Below are 22,386 nucleotides of genomic sequence, written 5' to 3'. Positions count from 1 at the left end.
GGATTGAACAAAACCTCCTGTCACTGGTAATGATTAAAGCAGTATGGCTATAGTAACTATCCTACAGCCTCATGACCTCCATATAAAGGGGTACGTGATAGAGCTGATCTCCTGGAATGGAGTATAAATGATCATTTAAAGAAGGAATCTGCTTGCCTCACTAGAGGGTGGGCTATTTTGCTTGATCGGTGAAAAGATGCAACATACTTTGATTAACAGGGGATCAGACTATAGTAAGATGTACTTAGCATCTAACTGTACTGTGATTTCTCGTTGATAATTCGGGATCTTGTCATATTGCAGAGTCATCACTTGGGAGATGAGCAGGTGCTATGGTTCAGAGGACATGGCAGCAAGGATATGATGGGGTCCATGGGTCAGCAGACCTGGGTGCTCGTTCCAGCTCTACCACTAGGCACCCTTTGACTTTGGTCACATCTAGCGGAGTCATAGGTCATGGAATGAGATGCTGGGAGGTCATTTTGTCTACATCTTTGCCTCACAGGAGCTAGGGATTATCAGCTACATTTTAAAGACAAGGCAGTAGTTGCTCAGTAAGAGTACATTAAGGGCGCAACACGGGGGAGGTGTAGACGGATGAGAGGAGGGAATCCAGGTCTTCTCATGTCACTGCTCTGCTTCTGAGTCTGTTTCCTATCTTTAATGGCTCTATAAGATAAGTGAGGATTTAGCATGTGTTTAACGCACAGGGAGAAATCTCTGTGAATGAGTTGATTGATTAAATGTAGTACTGATCACTTTTTCTAAGTCACTTTGTAGTTTACAAAGTGCTTTCATCTGCATTATTTTATCCTGCTGAGGACTGACGGAGTTGGGTAAGCCGTAGGATTCCGTAACCACTTTCCACGGACGCTTCAACTGAGACTCAGCAGGGTTCAGTGGCGTCCTCAAGGCCACGTCAAGGTCAGAACCAGGACTCAAGCTCCTGCCTTCTGATTCTGAATCCGGGGTTTCTTTCACCATAGAACAATAGATAATGGACAGTTTACTCTATTTATCATTCGCTTTAATGACAGCAGAGTCTTCAGCGTCACAACATGGTAAAAATAGACAGTGAGGGCAAGGAGGTTCGCGGTAGCAAACAAACTGAGCTCATCAAAATGTTCTCGCAGGCAGGCTTGGTTGCCGTGGCCTTTAGGAAAGCCTTGGCAGTCCTGCTGAGGACAGCGTCAGCTACTCACCTCGTCCAGCTTTCCCTGAGGAGCTGCCTCTTGGCTCCAGGGCCAGAAGCAGGTGCTGCCCTAGAGGACACAGGGCAGGGGTGGGGGATGTGGAGGGAGAGGAAGATTTCTTCTGAGGTTTGGAGACCATGGATTGAGAGCACACCCCTGGTGTGGGGACTGGACCGTGTGTCCCACAGCAGCAAGCTTGCTCGGCTTTGGCACACAGCAGGAGAAACAGCCTGGGGACCCCAGGATTCTTGCGCCACTGAGGTTTTTCTGAGGGGCGGGGAGAAGGACACTGAGAGAGTACGAAAGAATAGAAGTAGCCAGGCTAAAGGAAAAGCCCCATTTTCGTTCACTTAAAGATAATTTCTAATCTCCCTACTTCCCAAAATGATGTGTTAGGAATTACAGTAAAAAAATTACACATGCATGTATATGTGGCTAAAATAAAGACAGATAGGAAATAAGGGCCCATACAGAGAAAGTTGGGGCGGTCCCATATGACCATTTAACAGTCCCAGAAAATGAAACCGCTTTGTCTTCGTAAGGGAGACAAAGAATATATTTCTCTTAGGATGCGCCACTAGTATTCCGTGTCATATTCTTTTGAATATTTCTCCCATTGGAAATATCCAGCTAAGGGGAAATGCTTTACATTACAGCAGAAGAGAGCTTGGAACATAGACAATTTTCCCACTTGAAGGAATCCTATTAAACCAGTGGTCCTTGTCCTTTTAAAGTCATAGATTCCTTTGAGAATTCCATGAATACCAGACATCCTCTTCCCAGAAAAATGAAAGCTTCTACAAATTTAACTTATAATTTTAGGTCACCTATAAACCCCCAAAACCCATCCATTGACTTCAGGTTAATAACCTCTTCATTTAAAAAATTAGACATGTATCCCTAATTTCAGAAATGCTGTCATAACGGTTTTTAACACCCTTTACTCTTCTTACTGGTGCTACTTTGTAGAATAAGAAACAGTGCTGATAGGTTTTGTGGGAGTTTTATACACTTAAAAAAACCCTCAGACTTCTATTTTTGTTTTAAAATGTTCATATATATATATATATATTTCATAACTGGAGCCATGTAGCAAGTACGGGGAAAATTGTGCCTTGTTTCAACAATTTTGCTAATTTTTAGGCTGAAAGATGACAGATGACTAGAACTTACCTTATGTTGAATTAAAATCAATATTTCTCTTAAAAAGTAAAAAAATTAGAAATTAACACTTTATGAAATAATTTTTCCTTTACAAACAGATTCACTGCATGCAATTGAGATGATTGTAATTAAAATGTAGGTCTATAGCCAGTGTCACACAAAATATTCTGATTTCTATGAAATTCCCTAGCCTATGACATTTGTATTTTACATGTGTGATCATTGCACATTCACTTATAATTTTATCTCAGTCTTTTATTGGTTTCTTTTAAAGATGCTATATAGCGTGCATTCCATTGTAATTTATATCTGATAATGTGTAATATTTGGTATAATAAGGAAAATCTGCCTTCACTGTAAATCAATTTTGATTACACGTAGAATATGGTATATAAAGTAATACTTTAATATCTACAACAGCCCACACACCATCAATAAGATCTCATCCTCCAAACTTGTGAATTCTTGGAAAAAATTACTTCCACATGTTCTTAAAGCTACTTAAGATTTTTGACTGGTTGGTGGTCTATTGATTCTAAATATCTGACCTGTCAAAACGCCATCTTTAAACTTTAGTGATGCATAGAGGCTTGGAATTAGCCAGGGCTGAATTTATTACAGAACAAAGGGAGGTGATGATTAACACACCCATTTGAGCAGTAGGGGGGAAAAATAATCCTTGAATGGATTAGATGCCCTGATCCTAAAACCACATTCTCTGAATGTTGGGTCCTTGCCCAGAAATGAGGAGAGGCCACAAACACTGATGCCTTTTAAATGACAGGGTATCTCCATGGGACTCTGGTCAGGGACACTGGGGCAGAGAGTTGAGGGTCAATTGGGAAAAAGCCTTTCTCTCTCCTGTGGTCTAGCAGAGTTGAGGACCCACACCCACTCTGTGTGTAGTAACCCTCAAAGCCCACCCGATTAGTGTTATTTAATTATCAGTCTTCCTGCCTGGCGGAGATTATGTTAAACTGTAAATAAATTAAATTTTATTTTGTTAACCGCTAACCAGGGATCACTTATAAATTTTTTTGGACTCCAGTAGGCTACTTTCAGGACTGGCATAGAGCCTGTCAAGAAGATGATGTGAATTATTACGCACTGTCCCTAGAGGCCGAGTCCTAGGCTAGCCCTTTCTATTCACTGGCAGTATCTGCTAGATTCTGAGCACTCCCAGGATGTAATTCCAGGGAAATTTATCTTTGTAAGAGTAGTCCGTGAACAGAGCACTAAACCCATTTTCTGACTGCTTTTCTCTTTTTCCTCTGCCATGTCTTACAGGCTTTATAAAAAGTATGTATTTTTTAAAAAATAACATTGTATAATAATATTGATGGAGATCGACTCTCCAACAGATGGGTCCCCTCCCGAGGAGGAAACAGACCGTTAGGAAAGTCCTTCTGACCCCCATTCCCTGGGAGGAGGAGCCCTTGAATCACAGGCCCAGGTGCTCAGGAAATCTCCTGTCACTCTGAGATGGGCCAGGACATGGTGCCATGTCCAGAACTTCTAAATACGGTTCAGGCTGGGTCATCATGACAGATGCTGAACTGGCACCACTGTGAGGACTGGAGTGGGAACTCTGACAGTGCTTAAATGCTGCGGCCCCTGGGCTTGAACTCTTCATGGGCTGGGATTGGGAGAGGCAGTGCAGAGCCTCACGGGGAGCAGGGTGGGAGCAACTTTGGCAAGGAAATCCTGCTGCCTCTGCGACACCACCACTCCTTCAGAAGGCAACCAACACCCAACAACATACCAGCTATTTTAGAAGCTGTCCATTTCTGAATTGCTAGCACACTTGGAGGACACTCTTTCTTCAAAGGTCATTGGGACTGTTCAAGGTAGGTAGGCCTGGGGAGAAACAGAGGCATGCTATGGCCAAGGTGTTGGCTGAGGAATGAATGGAATTAAGTGACCTGGTCAAGACGGTTCGAGGAGTCAGGAATGGAGGTAGGAATATTGACTCCGGGATTCCCAAATCGACTTTTACATAGAAGACAGTGTTAGGCTGTGTTTTACCCTGCTCCACTCTCTTGGCTATCACCAAAATTCCCATCAGGTGAGACTCCTTTGACAACTCACTCTCCTCCGGGGAGGGCTTTGTAGGAAAAAAAGAAGGCAGGAGAGACACCTGGCAGGTGGACTTTTCCTGGAGGAGTCTGGGGACTTGGGATATGAGGGTAAGTTTCTGAGGTTGGCAAGCATCTTAAGCAGGGGATGGTGTATTGTAAGTACACAGACACTGCTATGAATACAATTAATCCAGAGTGTTTGTTTAACTCTTAATGCTTGCCCCCTGCCCCAAAAGTAGATTCATTTCTGTTGTTAAAGCATTTTATTTTAGGGTTTCTGAAGGTGGAGTGGATGGTGGTTAATTCAAGCTTTGGGGTAAGAAGGACCTGGATCCTTTTCTTCTCTCTGATGCTTCTGGGTGAGTGGCACTGGGCGTGTTACCTTGACTAAGTCTCAGTAATCTCAGCTGTCAAATAGGTTATAATGCACAACTCTCAGGTCTCACCTTGAGGCTCTTGGGAGACTCCCTTAGGCACTAGATCTTTTCTGTCTCCTCAATGTATATTTTCCTTAGCCTGAGCCAGAGGGTGAGAGCTCTTGACAAGGTTGTCAATTTGGAGTCAGGGGACCCTGCAGCCCCCCAGCTCTTTTCTGTCTTTCCCACCTCTTGTGGAGCAATGCCCTTGGACTGCTTCTTCAGCCAAGGTTGATCTCTCTGCTTCTCTGTTGAAGGCTAGAATTTGCTCTCGGGGCCCCATTTCCTAACTGAAGATCCAGCGTACATCTTTTCTCAGTGGTCTAACCTGTTTCTCTTCTTTCAGATTCTAGTCATTTTCCTTCTCAACTAGTATGGCAGCCATCATGAACCTGGAGTAGACCTACACAAAAACAGGCTTTCTTAGCTGGCATTTTTACTACTCCTTTGCTTTTCCCTCCTTCTGCCTTTCCACAATTTCTCCTTCTAACATATTCAATTCTGATAATTTTGCTTCAGGCCCTGAATTATTTTCTTCATTATGTGATATTTTCCCATTCTACATTTAAAATTTTCTTTGTTAGGATTTGCTTTTCTCCTTTTGAAAGAACACAAACCTTCTTTCTCCCTCTCAAATGTGGATTGGCAAGTGATTGGGAAAAGATCCAACCCTGTGGCCACCTCCCTTTCCAAATTATGGACAGAACTAACATTTAATATACTCCTACTGTGTGCCCGGGGCTTTACTGAGAGCCATGGGCATATCTGTTTTATTGAGAAAATTGGCTCAGGCAGGTTAAATCACTTGCCCAAAGTCATAAAGCTGGGTCTGTATGATTCTAAAGAAGGACCGTGCTCTTTCCCCCTCCTGGCAGCTCCTCTGGAAACCCCACTTCATTGCAGATAGCAGGGACGCTTGCTATGTGGGGGTCTATAGGGTGCAGAAGCTCTGTGTGCAGGAGTCATCCTGTTCCTGAAGGAGAAGGCATCTCTGCACCCCATCCCCTGCCAGGTCACACACACACACACACACACACACACACACACAAGCATCACCAGTTCCAGCACTTGTAGAAGGGCTTGCTCCTTTCCTCATTTTACCCTTGTGATCACAGGCACCTTTTCTTCTTAGGTTCATGTGAAGCAGAGTTAATATTGAGAATTTTCTAGATGATAGACTGTGACTGCTACTCACAGAAGTGACCAAAGTCACTGAATTCATTTGATGCCCCTGAAAGATTTCGGGTTAGACCTTGCCAACTCACGGTCATGGAAGGAAAAGCTAGTGGGATTCCAATAGCTTAGGTTATGTGTAGAGGTGACCCTGTTGGGATTTTGTTGGGAACATGGCGTTCAATTAAAACACCCCATTACTAGGGATATAGTGGTCTCCTGAAGAGGATCAGAAGAATAGCATTCAAGATTCTTGATGTGGCTCCAGCCTTCTTCTCTGGCCACGTTTCTTCTCTTGCTTTGCTAAACATACAGCGTTTTATTCATTCATTCATTCATTTAGTCAACAAAACCAACATTTTATTGAGTGCATGATAGGTGCCAGACACTGTCCCAGGTGCTGAGAATACAAGAGGAATCACACAGATGTGGTCTCAATTACTTGCTGTTCTCTAGACCTGCTTGGTAGACTTTACTCCTGTGCCTCTGCCATAAAATTCCCTTTTCCTGGAAGATCTTTCTCCTCCTTCCCCATCTCTTCCTTTTCATCTTGCACACATCTCTCCATTAGGTCCAGAAAAGACCACCGGGCGGGAAGAAGTTCTTCTCACCTCTAAACCCCCATAGCATTTTGTTGATACTCCTTTTAGATAATACATGAAAATTAGCATTCATATATCCCTTTTACTACTGATAAAGTATTTACGTAAACACACAGACACACACTTTGTTAGTGATTCATAAACATTTCACAAAGTAGGTACTAATGATATCCTCATTTTGCAAATGATAAAACTAAGGCTCAAAGAGGTTAAGTGACTTGTTCGAGATTAGACAGTTGGAAAAAGAAGAGATGAACTTTAGAACTTGGTCTTTTGAATTACAGTCCCTCAGCACGCTCTATGCCATGCTGGATTTTGACTCTTCTACTTTTATTAGATTATTTATTAACCTGTCCTGTCTCCTAAGTGATTTTGTAAGTTCCTGAGGATGTAGGAATGTATCTTATTTAATTTTGTGCCCCTCACATTACCTAACACATTGCCAGGCTCAGGCTAGATAATCAACTAGTATTTGTTGAAAAAATAAATAATTGATTGAATGGATGAATTCAGAAAATTACTGGAGAAGTTGTTATATTTGCCAGCCATTTAGCTCTTTTATTCATCAGACAGATGGTTCTTTATGTTTGGCTTGATAGGTAGGGGAGATTTTATTTTATTTATTTATTTTTAACGTTTTTATTGGAGTGTAATTGCTTTACAATGGTGTGTTAGTTTCTGCTTTATAACAAAGTGGTTGGGGAGATTTTAAACTCAGTGTAGCTGGTGGTATCCTGAGCATAATTTGAAGGGTATTGCATGTTCCTGGCTGTACTCGAATGTCTATCCTACTTACATGTTTGACATTGCCACCTCCAAGGGCACTGTCTCCTGAAGTCATAGTTAAATTACACTTGTTGCTTGGAAACTGGCTGCTTAGTTCTTCCCCTTTAGCATATTAGCATGGGTTTATTTATTTATTGGTGCTCAGTGAGAATATCCTAACACGATATAAGGCAAGTTCTTCCAGGGCCTTTGGGGGAAGGCCTCCTTTTCACATCATGGAAATTAAAAGACCACTGTGGCAAACATCTGACGGTGTTAACGGTAGTAGCTGCTGTGATGATGGGGGTGGGGGTGGGAGGTTGGGAGTAGCTGTGGTTGCAAAGAGCAAATAAGCACTGGCTCAGGAATGAGCTAATGTGTCAATTCACTCAGAAAAAATGCCAGGAGCCTTGTGAAGGGGCTTGTGTTGACAGCTACTGGCCTAAAATTGCCTGGTAAATCTTGAAGACCACCCAGTCCATCAGGATCAACTTTTGGAGGACCTCTGGGGCAAGAGGTATTGAGATTTGAATATTGCCACGTGGCTTCTGACCAATTTTTGACTATTCCATTTATGCATTTTCTGTGCTTTCATCAAGAATGTTTTCTGAACCAAAAGTTGGTCTCAAAACTTTTAATTTTATGGGGAGGATGAAACAAAATATTTGAAATTAGGATTGTTCTAGAAAATCCAGGACCCATATTTGTCCTTATTTTTTCTTGGCCTTCCCGACTACCTTGATCATTGGCATATAATCTTATCTGCTAATTTGGCACTTTACTGTTTATAAAGTGCTTTCATATATATAATTATCAGTTGATTTCTCCTCAAGTACAGATATATATTTAATACTATCAAACACTTCTGTGCCCTGAACTCTGACTTAAGCCTGTGTAAACCAAATTATGTACAAGTAGGAACTACTTCAGCTGCCTTTTGTTGTCTCTCAATGCTGTCATTACACACTTCTCAAAGTCCAGACATCTTCCAAGTACTTTCTAACATTATTTTTCTTATGCTCTAGGCTAAAGCAAAAGAGTGATTTGACGCTGACAGTGATCTTCAGTGATCTCTCTGTCACATTTGTATCTTTTACGTGGGGGGCGCTGGGAACAGGAAGTGAAATACAACAAAAGAGGGCCTTTTACATTTGTTCTTACTTGTTAAATAATGTTAAGTTAGTGAAGAGACCTAAAATATTCCTGAACATAACTGCTCTGCTACTGCGAAAGGTAAATTCCCATCTGACCTGGCTTTGAATTTTCTGTTTTCCCCAAATAACTGATGATGTTTTAGTTTCCATAGAGCTATCTTCTGACCGAGCAGCCTGAACGTGAGCTCTGCATTTCCACGTTCAGAGTGGGAAGCACAGAACTGTGCAGGTCTAGTTCTAAAACCTGGGCAACAGTTGATGGTGGAAAGAGCATCACCTCTAGTGTCAGACTAAGTCAAATCCCACTCTGACACCTCCTAGTTATATAATGTGAGAAAAGCTTTTTCATCTGCCAGACCTCAGCTTTCTCCCTTATAAAGGGGCAGCAATAATGCCTACTTCATAGGGTTTTCTGTGAAAATTGCATGAGGCTTAAATATAAATGTATATAGACTATTTAGTGTAGTGCCTGTTATTTCTCTTCTTTGGTTTGCTTCCACCTTCAAAGCAACCTGGAGCACTAGAGGCTGAACCTTTAATGACGTTGAGCCTTGGTTTGATCAACAAGAAATAGATGTAGAAATGACTGCTGCCACTTCTTTGCAAAGCCCCTTTAAAAGGCTTAGATCTCAGGGATGACGTTGGGTCCTTGCCTGTGGTCTGTATGTCAGTGAGAGAGGTGCTGGTTGTCAGGTGGAGAGTGCTTTAGGCAGCTGAAGGATATGTGCTCTCAGTCTCCCTAATTGGATTATTGGCATGGGAATTGCAGGCTTCAGGTTACCACCCCCCTTTTTCCCAAATAGAACTTGGAGGGCATGGAGGGCTCAGAGACTTCATTCCATTACTAAAGTCATCTAACAGGCTCATTTGAGTGTTTGCTATCATCATAATTTTAGTTTAATCCAACCTGGGTTATAGTTCATTCCCTTGAAGCTCTGGACTGGGTATCAAATGTGGGCTCAGTGCGTACTCAGGTCAGTGCCAAATGCTCTGCTTCTGCTGTATTTAGAATTACTCTATGAAAAGTTTCATCACCAGATTTTGCTAAGCTATCTGATAAAATCTGATGTCCCAGAACCAATTTCCACTGCAGAGGTCCTCTGGGAATAAGAATTTACTTGAGCCTGGTACAGAGAGTGCTACCTGGGTTATAGCTTCTGATGTCTCCTATGGTGTGAATGGGAGCCCTGAGATGACTGTGGGTGGGTCTTGGTTTTAGAGACTTTGGGACTTAAGAAGTAGGCCAAGGAGTGGTTGCCCTGCTAGTATCAGTTAGGGGGCATCACTCAATGTAGTCATGTCCCAGTTATTGGCAGAAACAAAAACAAGAACGATTGTTTGATTATCATCTGGTTTGGGTCTTTCTCTTTTAATTGTTTCAAGCTATCTTCTCCCTTGGGTAAAATATGACAGCTGAGGTCCAGTCTCATGGAAGTGGCTTGTGCATCTAATCTCAGAAAATTCAACGTCTCTTATCTGACTCTGCAGTAGTCTTCTACCACCCATCTTCCACATTGAAACCAGGCTATCGTGTATCATTTGTTCAGGAGATGTGGCAAAGCATGAAACTCAGTTTATGGAATTCATAGTCTAGAAGGGAAGACCGAACCATCATCACCTACATTTAAAAGAAAACTTTGGTATAAAGAAAATAAAGTCTAAACTCCATATTATGACACACACATTTCTCCTAAAATATAAACTCCACGTGGCCAGGGATTTTTGTTTTTTCCCTGATGATGTCTCAAGAATCTAGAAAAGTGATTGGCACATACTAAATGTTAAATAAGTTGTTGTATAATTGCGTTGAACCTGATTTTCCAACTTATCTCTTATCTCCCCTCCCCTCTTCCCTTATGTATTTTAAGCTCTGGCCATATCTGTGTGCTTGTAATTTTCTAAGAATGACAAGTTCTTACTTATGCTATTCCCAGTACCTGAGATTCTGTCCCCATAGTTTCTTTGCTTGCTCATATTAAACTCATATAAAGCGCATATAGATTTCAAGCCCACTCTCAAATGTCACCTCATGACGTCTTCTCGATCCTCTTGTCCATTGGCTTGTTTGCTCTTCAAAGCTCCTGGTAGCGCTTTGCTCCTATACATCTGCCGGAGCACCTATCACAGTCCATCTTCTTTAACAGTTTCTGTATCCTTCCTACCAGATTGTGAGCTCCTTCAGAGCAAGAACCTGTTTTGTCTGTCTTCCTACATGAATACACAACTTGGTCTATACAAAGCAGAAATGTTTGGTGGAATAAAAATGGAATTAAAGGGCTTCCCTGGTGGCCCAGTGCTTGAGAATCTGCCTGCTAATGCAGGGGACATGGGTTCGAGCCCTGGTCTGGGAGGATCCCACATGCCGCGGAGCAACTGGGCCTGTGAGCCACAACTGCTGAGCCTGCGCGTCTGGAGCCTGTGCTCCGCAACAAGGGAGGCCGCGATAGTGAGAGGCCCGCGCACCACGATGAAGAGTGGCCCCCGCTCGCCGCAACTGGAGAAAGCCCTGGCACAGAAACGAAGACCCAACACAGCAAAGATAAATAAATTAATTAATAAACTCCTACCCCCAACATCTTCTTAAAAAAAAGGCATTAAATATAATTTCATATGCCTGCAATCCTTAGGAGGTAGAACCGATGCAATTAGGATTTGGCTGTAAATAATATTTGAAATGGAGATAATAATAATAACTCTTAGAGTTGTTCTATTAAATGATGGTATGTATGTAAGGTCTTAGCAGAGTGCCAGTAAGTGCTCAATAGGTAAGCACTTAACTGTTTGGTTGGGATAGTTGTTGTGAGCTTATAGTCGTCTCACTGTCCAAAGTCACTAACATTGTTATCAGCAGAACCTTTAGATTCTGTCTTCATCATACAGATATAAATGTAATTTTTGAGAAGGAAGGTATCTTTTCCTTGACCCTAATAGTAAAATAAGGAAATACTAAAGATAAGGAAACTGAGGCTTGGTGAAATGAGGTGACTTTCCAAGACCCCACTCTTGGTGGGTAGCAGAGCCCTAAAAGTAAATGTGCCTTGTTACCTGTAGTAAAAAATGATTCCTTAAAATTATTAGTTAGGTGGAGATGAAAATCACCTGGCAGACTGTGAAATATGTTCTAATAACGTCTAATTTAAAAAAAATTATTTATTTTGGTGTGCCGGGTCTTAGTTGCAGCAGGCGGGATCCTTTAGTGGCGGCATGTGGGATCTTTTAGTTGTAGCATGCGGACTCTTAGGTGAGGCATGCATGGGGGATCTAGTTCCCTGAATAGGGATCGAACCCAGGCCCCCTGCATTGGGAGCGTGGAGTCCTACCCACTGGACCACCAGGGAAGTCCCCTAATGTGGAAATGAAGTCAGAGAACACATAACTCAGGCTTTTTCTATACATGTCAACCAAATCAGCTTATCGTGGTTGGGTTCCTGCTGTTAGACTTGGTGGTCTTTAAGCTGTACTACGAATCCATCCGTTAAACATTAAACCTAAAAGAGACTTTATAGTGGCCCTAATTAAATGTGCGTGTGCCGTGCTATAAAGATCAAGGAAAATAGGGACCAGAATAGTTATGCGACTTGGCCAAGATCAAACATGTTAAGCTATTTCAGTTGTAAGGATGGCCCAAACAGTTGAAGGGTCTTACAGAATTGCTGACTGCTTTGGCCAGGGATGAATGTAGTAGGATCTTGGGGAGCCCTGATTGTTGATTCAGGAGGCAGAAGACCTACTTTGTGGGCCATGTGGTTTTCAATTTTTCTTAGTCTCAGTTTCCTCATCCACAAAATGGACATAAAAATATAGGCCATGTCTAGCTCATCCAATGGAAGGATATATTAGATAATATGTAAAATATAAATTAAGAAACTATTTTATTATTGCTACTATTTTGTATGAGTTGAGAACTGAAATTCTCTCTAAGCTAAACTCAACTTTCTCTGGGAACTTAGCGTTAACCATATCCATTTTCTCAATATGAAATAGGTCAGAGATAGAAAATGAGTGACACAACGAACGGATGGTTAGATTCTCTTTCTTAGAGATTTTTTTTTTGGATGGTAATAGATATGTTAGTTTGACCCTATGAGTCAGTCACATGATATTCTCCAGTGACTTGTAACTGGCTTAGCGCAGGTTCCCAAAGTTTTCTTCTTTAACTTCCTTAGTTATGTATAACTTTATCATTTATGTTCTGACTTACTAAAACGTTCCTTGTTAAAATACTACTCACAAGAGACGTCTGATGGCCAAGAAATCTTTCCAGATCATTCAAATGAGTTCCTAGTGGTTATTTTTTGAAGGCAGGAAGTCACAAATTGCCAAGAATGAAAAAACCTTGAAAACACAGAGGTGTTTTCTGATCTTCAAAAGACTGATTATATTTCTGAATGGATGACCTGATCTGATTGAACTAACCCACCCGCTCTGTATGCATTTCTTACATTTATGACTTAGGTAACTTGATTATACATTCTGATTAATAGCTGAAATAATTGATCTGGTTAGCCGAAATACTTTATATAACTATGATTTAGAAATATATTTTACAAAGAATTAAACTTTATTTTTACCTAGGCTGTTGACGTGGACTCTGAGATTACTATTTGAAGGATATTGTAGAGTAATTTATATCACAGGTAACCCTCATTACTCTAGGGGTTCAAAACAAACTATATAAAATATAATACTAATTTTGTTTCCAACCTATGGAAGTTAAGAAACAATCAAGAATGGAAAATTACATGATACATTCATGTGACTGAGAATGAGGGCTGGTGCCTGCATTCTGTATATAAAAGTCACTTGGACCCTATTTTGTGAGGGAGTGAGAGTAGAGGAGCACAGAGTATTTCCAGGGAAACAAATCACTGTCTCTGAAAATCCTCTTCATGGGAAAATACTGCCTATGCCTCCACATCTTGTCCGTTTCTTTATTAGTAACCATGGGTTCCCCAGGAATGTTCCAGCCCTCTCAGATCCCTCTGTTTTCTGAATTCCTATGAGACATACAGGAAAGTATGTCATGGTGTGGAAAACTGCATGGTAGTGTTTGTCTTGGTTTCTGATTATTTGTGAATGCTCCCAGTTTCCACTTGTACTGTAAATACCTTTAAGAGGAGCCCCATTGTGTGCTTTGATATTTCCCAGAATCCAGCACAGTGCCGGGCACATAGTAAGCACTCAGTAGATGCATAATTAATCAACACTAACTGGGAAATTTCCCAAGGTCTGGATTCTGTTTCAAATTATCTGAATGGTATCTCATATAGGGCCACATGCTGATAGGTGCTTATTGATGGGTTTGATTGAAACTGTAAACAGAATACTAACTCAATTCTTTAACTCCTATGATAATGTGAATTTGAGCTCTCAGTCTTTTTTCTCATTTAACTTGTCTTTCCCAGACGGTTTTAAATTTGATGCTTCTACAGTTTTTTAAACTCCAACTTATCAATTTCTTCTTTCACAAATCATGGTTTTGGTGTTTTACCTAAAAAAAAAACATGAACAGCTAACAATCTATATTACACATGATTGGCCATTGAGTTACGTAGAACTAAAGTCCCAATTAAGCAATTTGTATAATGATCTTTGAAAAGGATTCTCTCTTTTGACTTATTTACATGTATTTTGGACTTTTTCCTAAATAAAAGTTTTTAAGTAGAAGAAAAAAATTTTTGAGCTTCTGATTGAGGTCACCTGGGTTATCACTGAAAATTGCATTAGGAAGGAGTCTTACATTCTTTAAGCCATTGGAGGTGGAAGAGATTATAAGAGTATTCAGTTCAATCCTTTTAATTGTACTATGAAGAAATAGGTCCATTGTGGCTAAGTGACTTGTCCAAGCTTATTCATCAATCCATTTAATGTTACATTTTGAGTACCTGTTTGTTTGTTTGTTTGTTTGCGGTACGCAGGCCTCACACTGTTGTTGCCTCTCCCGCTGCGGAGCACAGGCTCCGGACGCGCAGGCTCAGCGGCCATGGCTCACGGGCCCAGCCGCTCCGCGGCATGTGGGATCTTCCCGGACCGGGGCACAAACCCGGCAAAATAGGCAGGCGGACTCTCAACCACAGCGCCACCAGGGAAGCCCTGAATACCTGTTTTATTCCAGATGACATAGAGAGTTAAGAGCAGTCTCTTCCTAAATCTCCAGCCACAGTTCCCATTCCAATCCTAACCTCAAGTTGTCTACCTTAAAAATATTATCACTTAGTGCAGTGATATCTTTCCTTTCCCCCTTCCTAAACACACAATGGAGAAATTATATGTCCAGAATTTTTGCTGGGCCCTGCCTATTTACAACTGTTTCATAACCGTAGCACTTTATGGTAAGGAGATTTCATAACACTTTGCTTCCAAAGGTAGGACAAGACTATTTTTTAAAAATCTTGCTTCAAGAAGTTCTTGAAAAATTCACAATTTTAGTGATAAGTGAGGAGCTCTTGGCATATCGCAGAAAAAAAATGGGATTTGGGAATCCATGTCTCAAGGGATCAGATTACTGTGTTTGGAGAATGTGTGAGGATATCATGGCTCTGCTACCGAAAAGCAGATAGCATCAGGCTGGGATAGAGCCTGATTGTCACTCAACAGCTCTCACCTTAGAAAAGCAGCTCCACTTTTCTGTACTTGAAGGAGACAAATATTAGCTCCAGTTTAGTCCAAGATATAAAATGATATGCTTAGACATGTAGTATCTTGTCATATAACTTTTTAATGTTTTTGATGAAGATGGTGACTGGACCAGTGATCGTGGATAAACTAAAGATTTGGGGCAGAGACTTCCGTGTTATTTAGGAGCTTGGTTCACTTCTGCAGTGTACTGAATGTCTTCAGCAGTGATGCTGCCCGGGTTTGAGAGAGGAGCACACTAGGGCTAGAAGAAAAGAAAATTAAAGGTGTCATGAGAGGGGTTGTTCACAGGCCTAGAAACCTGTTCCAGTTAGTGAGGATGGCAGCAAGATGATATGGCTTTCTGTCCCAGCCTCCTTCCATCCTGCTAGTGTCAAGGACTGGTACCCAAGAGGTCCTGACCTTTGACAGCATTGAAAAGCCAGTTGTCAGAGTAAGACATCGTTGTTTTCAACCTTTCTTTATGTATGTATTTAATTATGGGGGAAGCAATCGGAATCCTAGATGTTAAGGGTGAGTTAGAGAAATAGGTTCTTAGGCTTGGCTTGCAAATCGTGTGACATAAGGAAACTGTACTAACTCATCCAAGTTTGGAAAATATTAGGAGATAAAGTTCTTGGCATAGGGCCTCTAAAAGTAAAAAATCTGAAAAATTACAGAAAATTCTCTAGTAGATCTGACTCTAGGTTTCTCCATCGGTCTACATCCCCCCTGCCTCTCCCCCCCCCCACCAGCCCCCTCTTCATGAGAACAGAAGACGAAAGAGGAAAGGACCATCTGGCCCAGCATGCCAGCTTTTTATTTGGTTGCTCTCAATCCTACCTTCCTGTTTGGATCAACCCTCCCCTCTGCCCATACTTCAGAAACCAATCAAGATGTCTCCTAAACTCATTTATTCCCTTTGTTTCAACCACCTTCTTGGGTAACTTTTTCCATATGCTTACATCCTTGCCTCACAACAGACTTTTTTTTTTTTCATCCAAAATGGCCTGATTAGACTTAGGAAAAGCCATTTACTCAAGTATACAACAAAGTGTTTCTAAAGATCCCAAGTAGCTTTTCATTACTTTTGATGACCAGGATATATAAATGGAGGAAAACTCACTGTGTTTAAAAATAACTGACTGAAGGACAGTGATGCTGAGTGGTATGGAATTAAAGAACACATTGTTGTTAGCATTGAATCTTTTACCCCAAGTTAAATGGTCTAATCTAGATTTGCAGCTATAGTCTGTGATGATTATTATTTTTAAAATTTGGCATTTGTCTATTTTGTTGCTCCAGTTTGGCTTCATTCCCTTCAACATGGTGACATTAGTACTCTTTATGTTGCCTATTGTGGACCAATTTTCTTCAGCTGTTGCTAAAACTTACTAAAATGCCAGATGTCATGTTGGAAACACGAAACCTGAAAGAAGGTCATAAATCACAAAAACAAACCATAAAGAAAAAATAATAAAATACGCTGAGTGCTGTGCTCTGGAGCTTCCCAGCTTTAAGTCTCCTTTTGTTCACCCCTCTCCCCACCCCATCGTGCTCCCTACCCTGCCTCCATCTTTTAGGGCCAGGGGTGTGGTGGGAGCTCAGCAGTTTCTCACCTAAGTCTTGACTGTTTATTTTGCAGATTCCGAGCAGAGCACTGGTTCAGACTCTGAGGTGATCACTGAGCGGTCTTCCTGCTCCTTTGACACTCACGCTGACCTGGGCCCTGGTGCTGCAGGCCCTGTGCCTGCTGCCATGTCTTCCATGGAGGAGATTCAGGTGGAGCTGCAGTGTGCTGACCTCTGGAAGAGGTTCCATGACATTGGAACCGAGATGATCATCACCAAAGCAGGCAGGTAAGGACAAGTTCCTTTGCAGAGCCACGTTCGAAGAACAGGAAAACAAATGTAGGAGCTGTTACATTTTTCTTTTCACTTATTTGTGGTGCATTGGTGCAGCCAAAGCAACTCACACTCACTTTTCAGCATCTGGATGTCTTGATAAAGTGCTTTTCTTGTGTTTACTGTGATTTTGCTATTTTCCTCCAAGGACCACTCAAACCTAAATCGCCTCTACCCTCACAAACATTTTCTGCCTGCAAATGTATTCCAGCTAATACTGGAGATCCATGGTGCATAACAGTCAAACAATAGATTTCCAAAGTAAGTGTTACTTCACCAACCAATGTTTTCAAGAGAAAAAGCTTGCATCTTCTAAGGCATTTAAATCAGCCAGGTATTTTTGTAAGAATTTTGTTTTTGGTAAAATTTGGGCTTGGTGCATTTTTGGAGCCCTGAGGATTGATCCATTGTGTTTTATAGTTGGCTTGAAATGTGATTACTTTAATGGGACCTGGTGGAAACTCTTGCAAAATGATTTATGTAGGATGATAAAAGTTTTAAAAACACAGCGTCTCTTGAAATAAACACTGTTAATTAAGCTACTCCTTTATTGGTATCTTTAAATTTTTCATGGTTAGGTATCTGTTTTGTGCTGGATATTCAACATGTATTTCATTATTTAAACTTCACAGGAATCCTATGAGGTAGGATGTGATAATTCCGTATATGGATGAGGATGCAAAAGCTGGAAGAGGTTAATTAACTTGACTAAGGCCACACAAGTAGTAAAGGGCAGCTCCAGAATTCTACCCAAATCTGTTTGGCTCCAAAACAATTGTCTCAACTGTTTGTAAGTCTGCACTGTTAAGAAATGGTTATAGCTTTCGCCCCTTGGATTTAAAATGAAAATGATTTAAATCAAAATAAATTTGGACTGAGTTTATTAGTATATAGGAATAGTTCACTGAAATTAAAATAATTATAGTGCTTTCATATTTACAAAGTCAACCCACTGTCTCACATCACAGAGACCAAAAAGACTCACCTCATTGATCATAAGCTGTCTTCATGCACATAGACGTTTAAAGTAAAAGCATAGTTTGGTTGGGTCTAGTTCACTTGAATGCATATAGAGAAACCTCTCAATACAATAATATATCACAAAAAGGTGAGCTTAAAATGAACCTGAAGTCTTATTCATTTTCATCCTCCTCGGTAAACCCTCTTCCTTCTTTAAGTTTTATTAGAGAATAAAACCATTAAAAAGCTTCTTAGGAGGAGCAATTTTGAAGCAGAATTACTTTCAAAATTACTTTTCGGAATTTCTTGTTTTTAAAATTGAAGTATAGTTGATTTACAATGTTGTGTTAATTTCTGCTGTACAGCAAAGTAATTCAGTTATACACACACACACACACATATACACATTATTTTTTATATTCTTTTTCATTACGGTTTATCACAGGATAGTGAGTATAGTTCCCTGTGCTATACAGTAGGACCTTGTTGTTTATCCAGAATCACTTTCAAAAACCATCTCTTTTTGTTGCTTGTGTTTCAGTCTACATCTTGAGTCTACATTTTGAGATATGACTTGGAAAGAAACAGCAATTCAAGAAAAAAGTGTTTACTCTTTTTCTTAGTTTTTGGCAAGGGCATTGGTTTGGTGAGAGGGGAAATATGACTTTTTTTGTCTGTAAGATTTTCCAGTTTTTATTTTGGATCTTTACTTACTACTATTATGTCTGTGTATTTCAGTCACTTTTGTTCCTGATATCATTCCCTTGTTCCCTGCACTTCAGTGAATTCAGTTTACCTGAGCACCTCCTTGACAATTCTCCTGTGACCTCATTTCATGATTTTCTGCAATGTTTACTTTTCCATATCTCTGCCTTCACAAATTCATGTTGATACCTGAATATATCCGGAGATTCCCAGCACAGACATACAGTTTGTTCTTTAATCATATCCCTTTATTTAGGTTTAGAAACTACATTCATTGCTTCCATATTGGAGTGCCTCAGCCGTTGCTGTTGCTACCAGTAACTCTGCTCAAGTAATTCCAGAACCACTCAGAAACATGCAAAGAAGTCTTCCTCTTCTGTGAATTTTTTTCATTCCCTCCCCATCCTCCAAGTTGATTCTTTCCTTTTCACTTCATTTTTCTTCCTATGTAGTGTCTTTTTCAGTTTTAACTCCAATTTCCATTTTCTTTCTTTCTTTTTTTTTTTTTTTTTTTGTGGTACGTGGGCCTCTCACTGTTGTGGTCTCTTCCGTTGTGGAGCACAGGCTCCGGACGCGCAGGCTCAGCGGCCATGGCTCATGGGCCCAGCCGCTCCGTGGCATGTGGGATCTTCCCGGACCGGGGCACGAACCCGTGTCCCCTGCATCGGCAGGCGGACTCTCAACCACTGCGCCACCAGGGAAGCCCCAATTTCCATTTTCTTAGTTACTGTTAGTTATGTATGACTCTCTGTTCTTTTTCCCTCTCAGAAGATCTTAGTCACCACCTACTTCTTCTCACATCCCAAAGTATAATCCCGTTGATTCAGAACTACTGTAGTCTACAGAGCCCTCAATCTTTGAATGCACCAACAAAACCTGCATGATCAGCACCATGGACAGTGGTGTTTGTAGGGATAAACGGGTTTGGAAGTCAAAAGAATTGGCCTAAATTTAGGCATAAAATTAAAACCAAACACATCTCATTTTATGAATATGAAAGGTTAATTTTTCTCTAGGATGTTATGACATTACCTGATATTCTGTGCTAAAACACTGACAAAAAGAAAGAGCAACTTTGGTCAGATTTTAAGAATTGTCAGAGAATGTTAAAGCAAAAGGTCACCTTAAGGATTAGTTAGTTCCTTTCCTCTGTTTTATAGATGGTGAGGTTAAATGGCTTATCCAGAGCCACACAGCTCATTCATTTTAGAACCTGAGTTCTGAAAAGAGACAGGTAGCTTCTCTACTGAAGGTCATATAAGTGTTTCAGACAAAACAGGTATTGACTTTAAAAACATCTTAACCCCTTTTTTTAAAGTCATCAAGAAAATAAATTTATCTCTTTCAATGTAATGCAGCCTCTTTACATGGCTGAGAGGAACCACATTTTCGTATCTCAGATAACAAGGGAGAGGACTTTCCATCCCGGGCAAGATGCTCTCCAAATATTTATATATACAGGGCAATCATAAATCATTGTTATTAAGTCGGGAATTAATGATCTATATATACATGTATAGACCAAGGTTCCTAAGTTTTTGGAAAGAGTTCATGTGAGTCAAAGTGCCTCACCTATAGTGAATGTTAGATTTAGTCATTATGAGCAACCCACCATCAAATTTCATTAGCCAACCATAAGACTAAAATATAAGGCTTTTGGGACTTCCCTGGTGGCACAGTGGTTAAGAATCCGCCTGCCAATGCAGGGGACACAGGTTCAATCCCTGGTCCAGGAAGATCCCACATGCGGCAGAGCAACTAAGCCCGTGCGCCGCAACTACTGAGCCTGTGCTCTGGAGCCGGCGAGCCACAGCTACTGAGCCCATGTGCTGCAACTACTGAAGCCTGCATGCCCTAGAGCCCGTGCTCTGCAACTGCAGCAAGAGAAGACACTGCCATGAGAAGCTTGCGCACCGCAAATGAGGCGTAGCCCCCACTCGCACCAACTAGAGAAAGCCCATGCCCAGCAACAAAGACCCAATGCAGCCAAAAATAAATAAATAAATACATTTAAAATAAAATAAAATATAAGGCTTTCTAATTAAGCTTGTGAGGGTAGAGAAAGAAAATCTACAATGATATACCAATAGAAGCTTCTGAAAAGTTATAAAGTGGGAAAGAATTGGTAATATATTATTCTTTGCAAATATTTAAGAATTAGCCATCATCCCTGTTGAAGGTCTGTGGTCCCTCTGTGCTTTCCCCCCAAATATGATTATGATGTCACCAACCTATTGCCAGAGGATATTTGCTTTTTGAGTTGTTTCTGTTGAGTAGTAGAGTGTGTGACTAGCACAGAAAGCCTGTCATGTAAACAACCAGTGCACACTTGCAAGATGGCTGTCTGGGGTCAGGGTATGGTCTATGGCCGTGAAATGGAGCAAAGCCAATTAGGCCATATGTGAATCAAGCCTGTGACCTTGACCTCATTAGCACCGTGCTCTGCCCAGCTCAACTAACTGGCCCCAGATGGTTAAGCTTAATGCAGCATTTTGTGTACAAGTACTCTAGAGCACATTCAGGGCAATCCAAATTTTCGAACCAAGCACTTCTTATGTCTGGTTCCTAAATTCACGACATGCAAAACAGTCTGATGTTTTTCTTCTTTCTTACGGTTAAAGAAGAATGGTGAATTTTGTTTTAGTCTCCTTGAAACTCAATACCTCTGTGGGGCTGCTCCCTCTTCTCCTCTTCAATTATGAGAGTAGTTGTAAAGTGTCATATCCTGGACTCGCTTGCTTTGGCAAGTTTAACAAGCCATTGTGGTAGAAACAAGGTATTGCCCAGAGGCCACTAGAATTCATTTGGTATTTGCTCCCTATTCTGCGGTGTCCTTCCTCTGACAGACACGTTGACAGCCTGAGAAATTGCAGAAATTTTTCTACAGTTTTATGCATAAAAATAAAAAGACTTTGGTGGTCCTTCATTTGGGAACTGGTAGCACGTTCCTTTTTTTCCTCTTTTCTTGAGATATTATTTTTAGAGTGGTCATTTTCAAATAGACTCAATCAGAAAATATTTCATGATTAATACAATCAACTGTGACAAGCTACTTGGGGAATAAGAAGAATATAAGTTATTCAAGTATATTAAGTATAAGAGTATAAGTATATTTAAGAATGTTATAGTCTAATAGGAAATGTATATACACACATTCTATCTATGTATCTCTCTCGTCTATCCATCTATCTCACGTTAAAGATTAACTAATACTATAAAACAAGTTATGGTATGAGGTCTTTAAGTGTATGAATAATCAAACAGTTCAATTTAAGTTAAGAAGAGGTGCTATTTCAGCAATGTAAATCCTCAGCATATTTGACAGTGATAATTTCCAAAGTGAAAAAAAACAGCCAACTTTGAGAATTAGAGGATATGGGACTTTGTGTGCTTAGCGTTCCTATTAAGAGACTCATCAAGCTTTTACTCTTGCTACTTCTCCCCCTCTGACTGCTGAGCTTCCTACATTATTCCCATCCACAGGAGGATGTTTCCTGCCATGAGAGTGAAGATCACTGGCCTGGATCCACACCAGCAGTACTACATAGCAATGGACATTGTACCTGTGGACAATAAAAGATACAGGTAAGGATGACTCTGAGATGTGGAACTGTGGGCATCACCAGTATCCCAGGATGGTTCTATAAACTCATTAGA

The 22,386-nt window shown here is 40.7% G+C and overlaps 1 protein-coding gene across 1 annotated transcript in view; it reads left to right on the top strand.

Moving 5' to 3' along the window:
- The window catches only part of TBX15 (T-box transcription factor 15), a 101,392-nt gene that overhangs the window by 41,882 nt on the left and 37,124 nt on the right, over positions 1-22,386 (top strand). Inside the window, exons 2-3 of the mRNA XM_027091027.1 lie at positions 16,806-17,019; positions 22,213-22,314. Coding sequence (XP_026946828.1) covers positions 16,806-17,019; positions 22,213-22,314 — 316 coding nt within the window. The remainder of the gene's footprint in view (positions 1-16,805; positions 17,020-22,212; positions 22,315-22,386) is intronic.

The sequence above is a fragment of the Aethalodelphis obliquidens genome, unplaced genomic scaffold, assembly GCF_003676395.1.
Source record: "Aethalodelphis obliquidens isolate GAN/ISIS:26980383/991018 unplaced genomic scaffold, ASM367639v1 scaffold70, whole genome shotgun sequence".
Lineage (NCBI taxonomy): Eukaryota > Metazoa > Chordata > Mammalia > Artiodactyla > Delphinidae > Aethalodelphis > Aethalodelphis obliquidens.
This window is presented reverse-complemented; position numbering and strand designations above follow the sequence as displayed.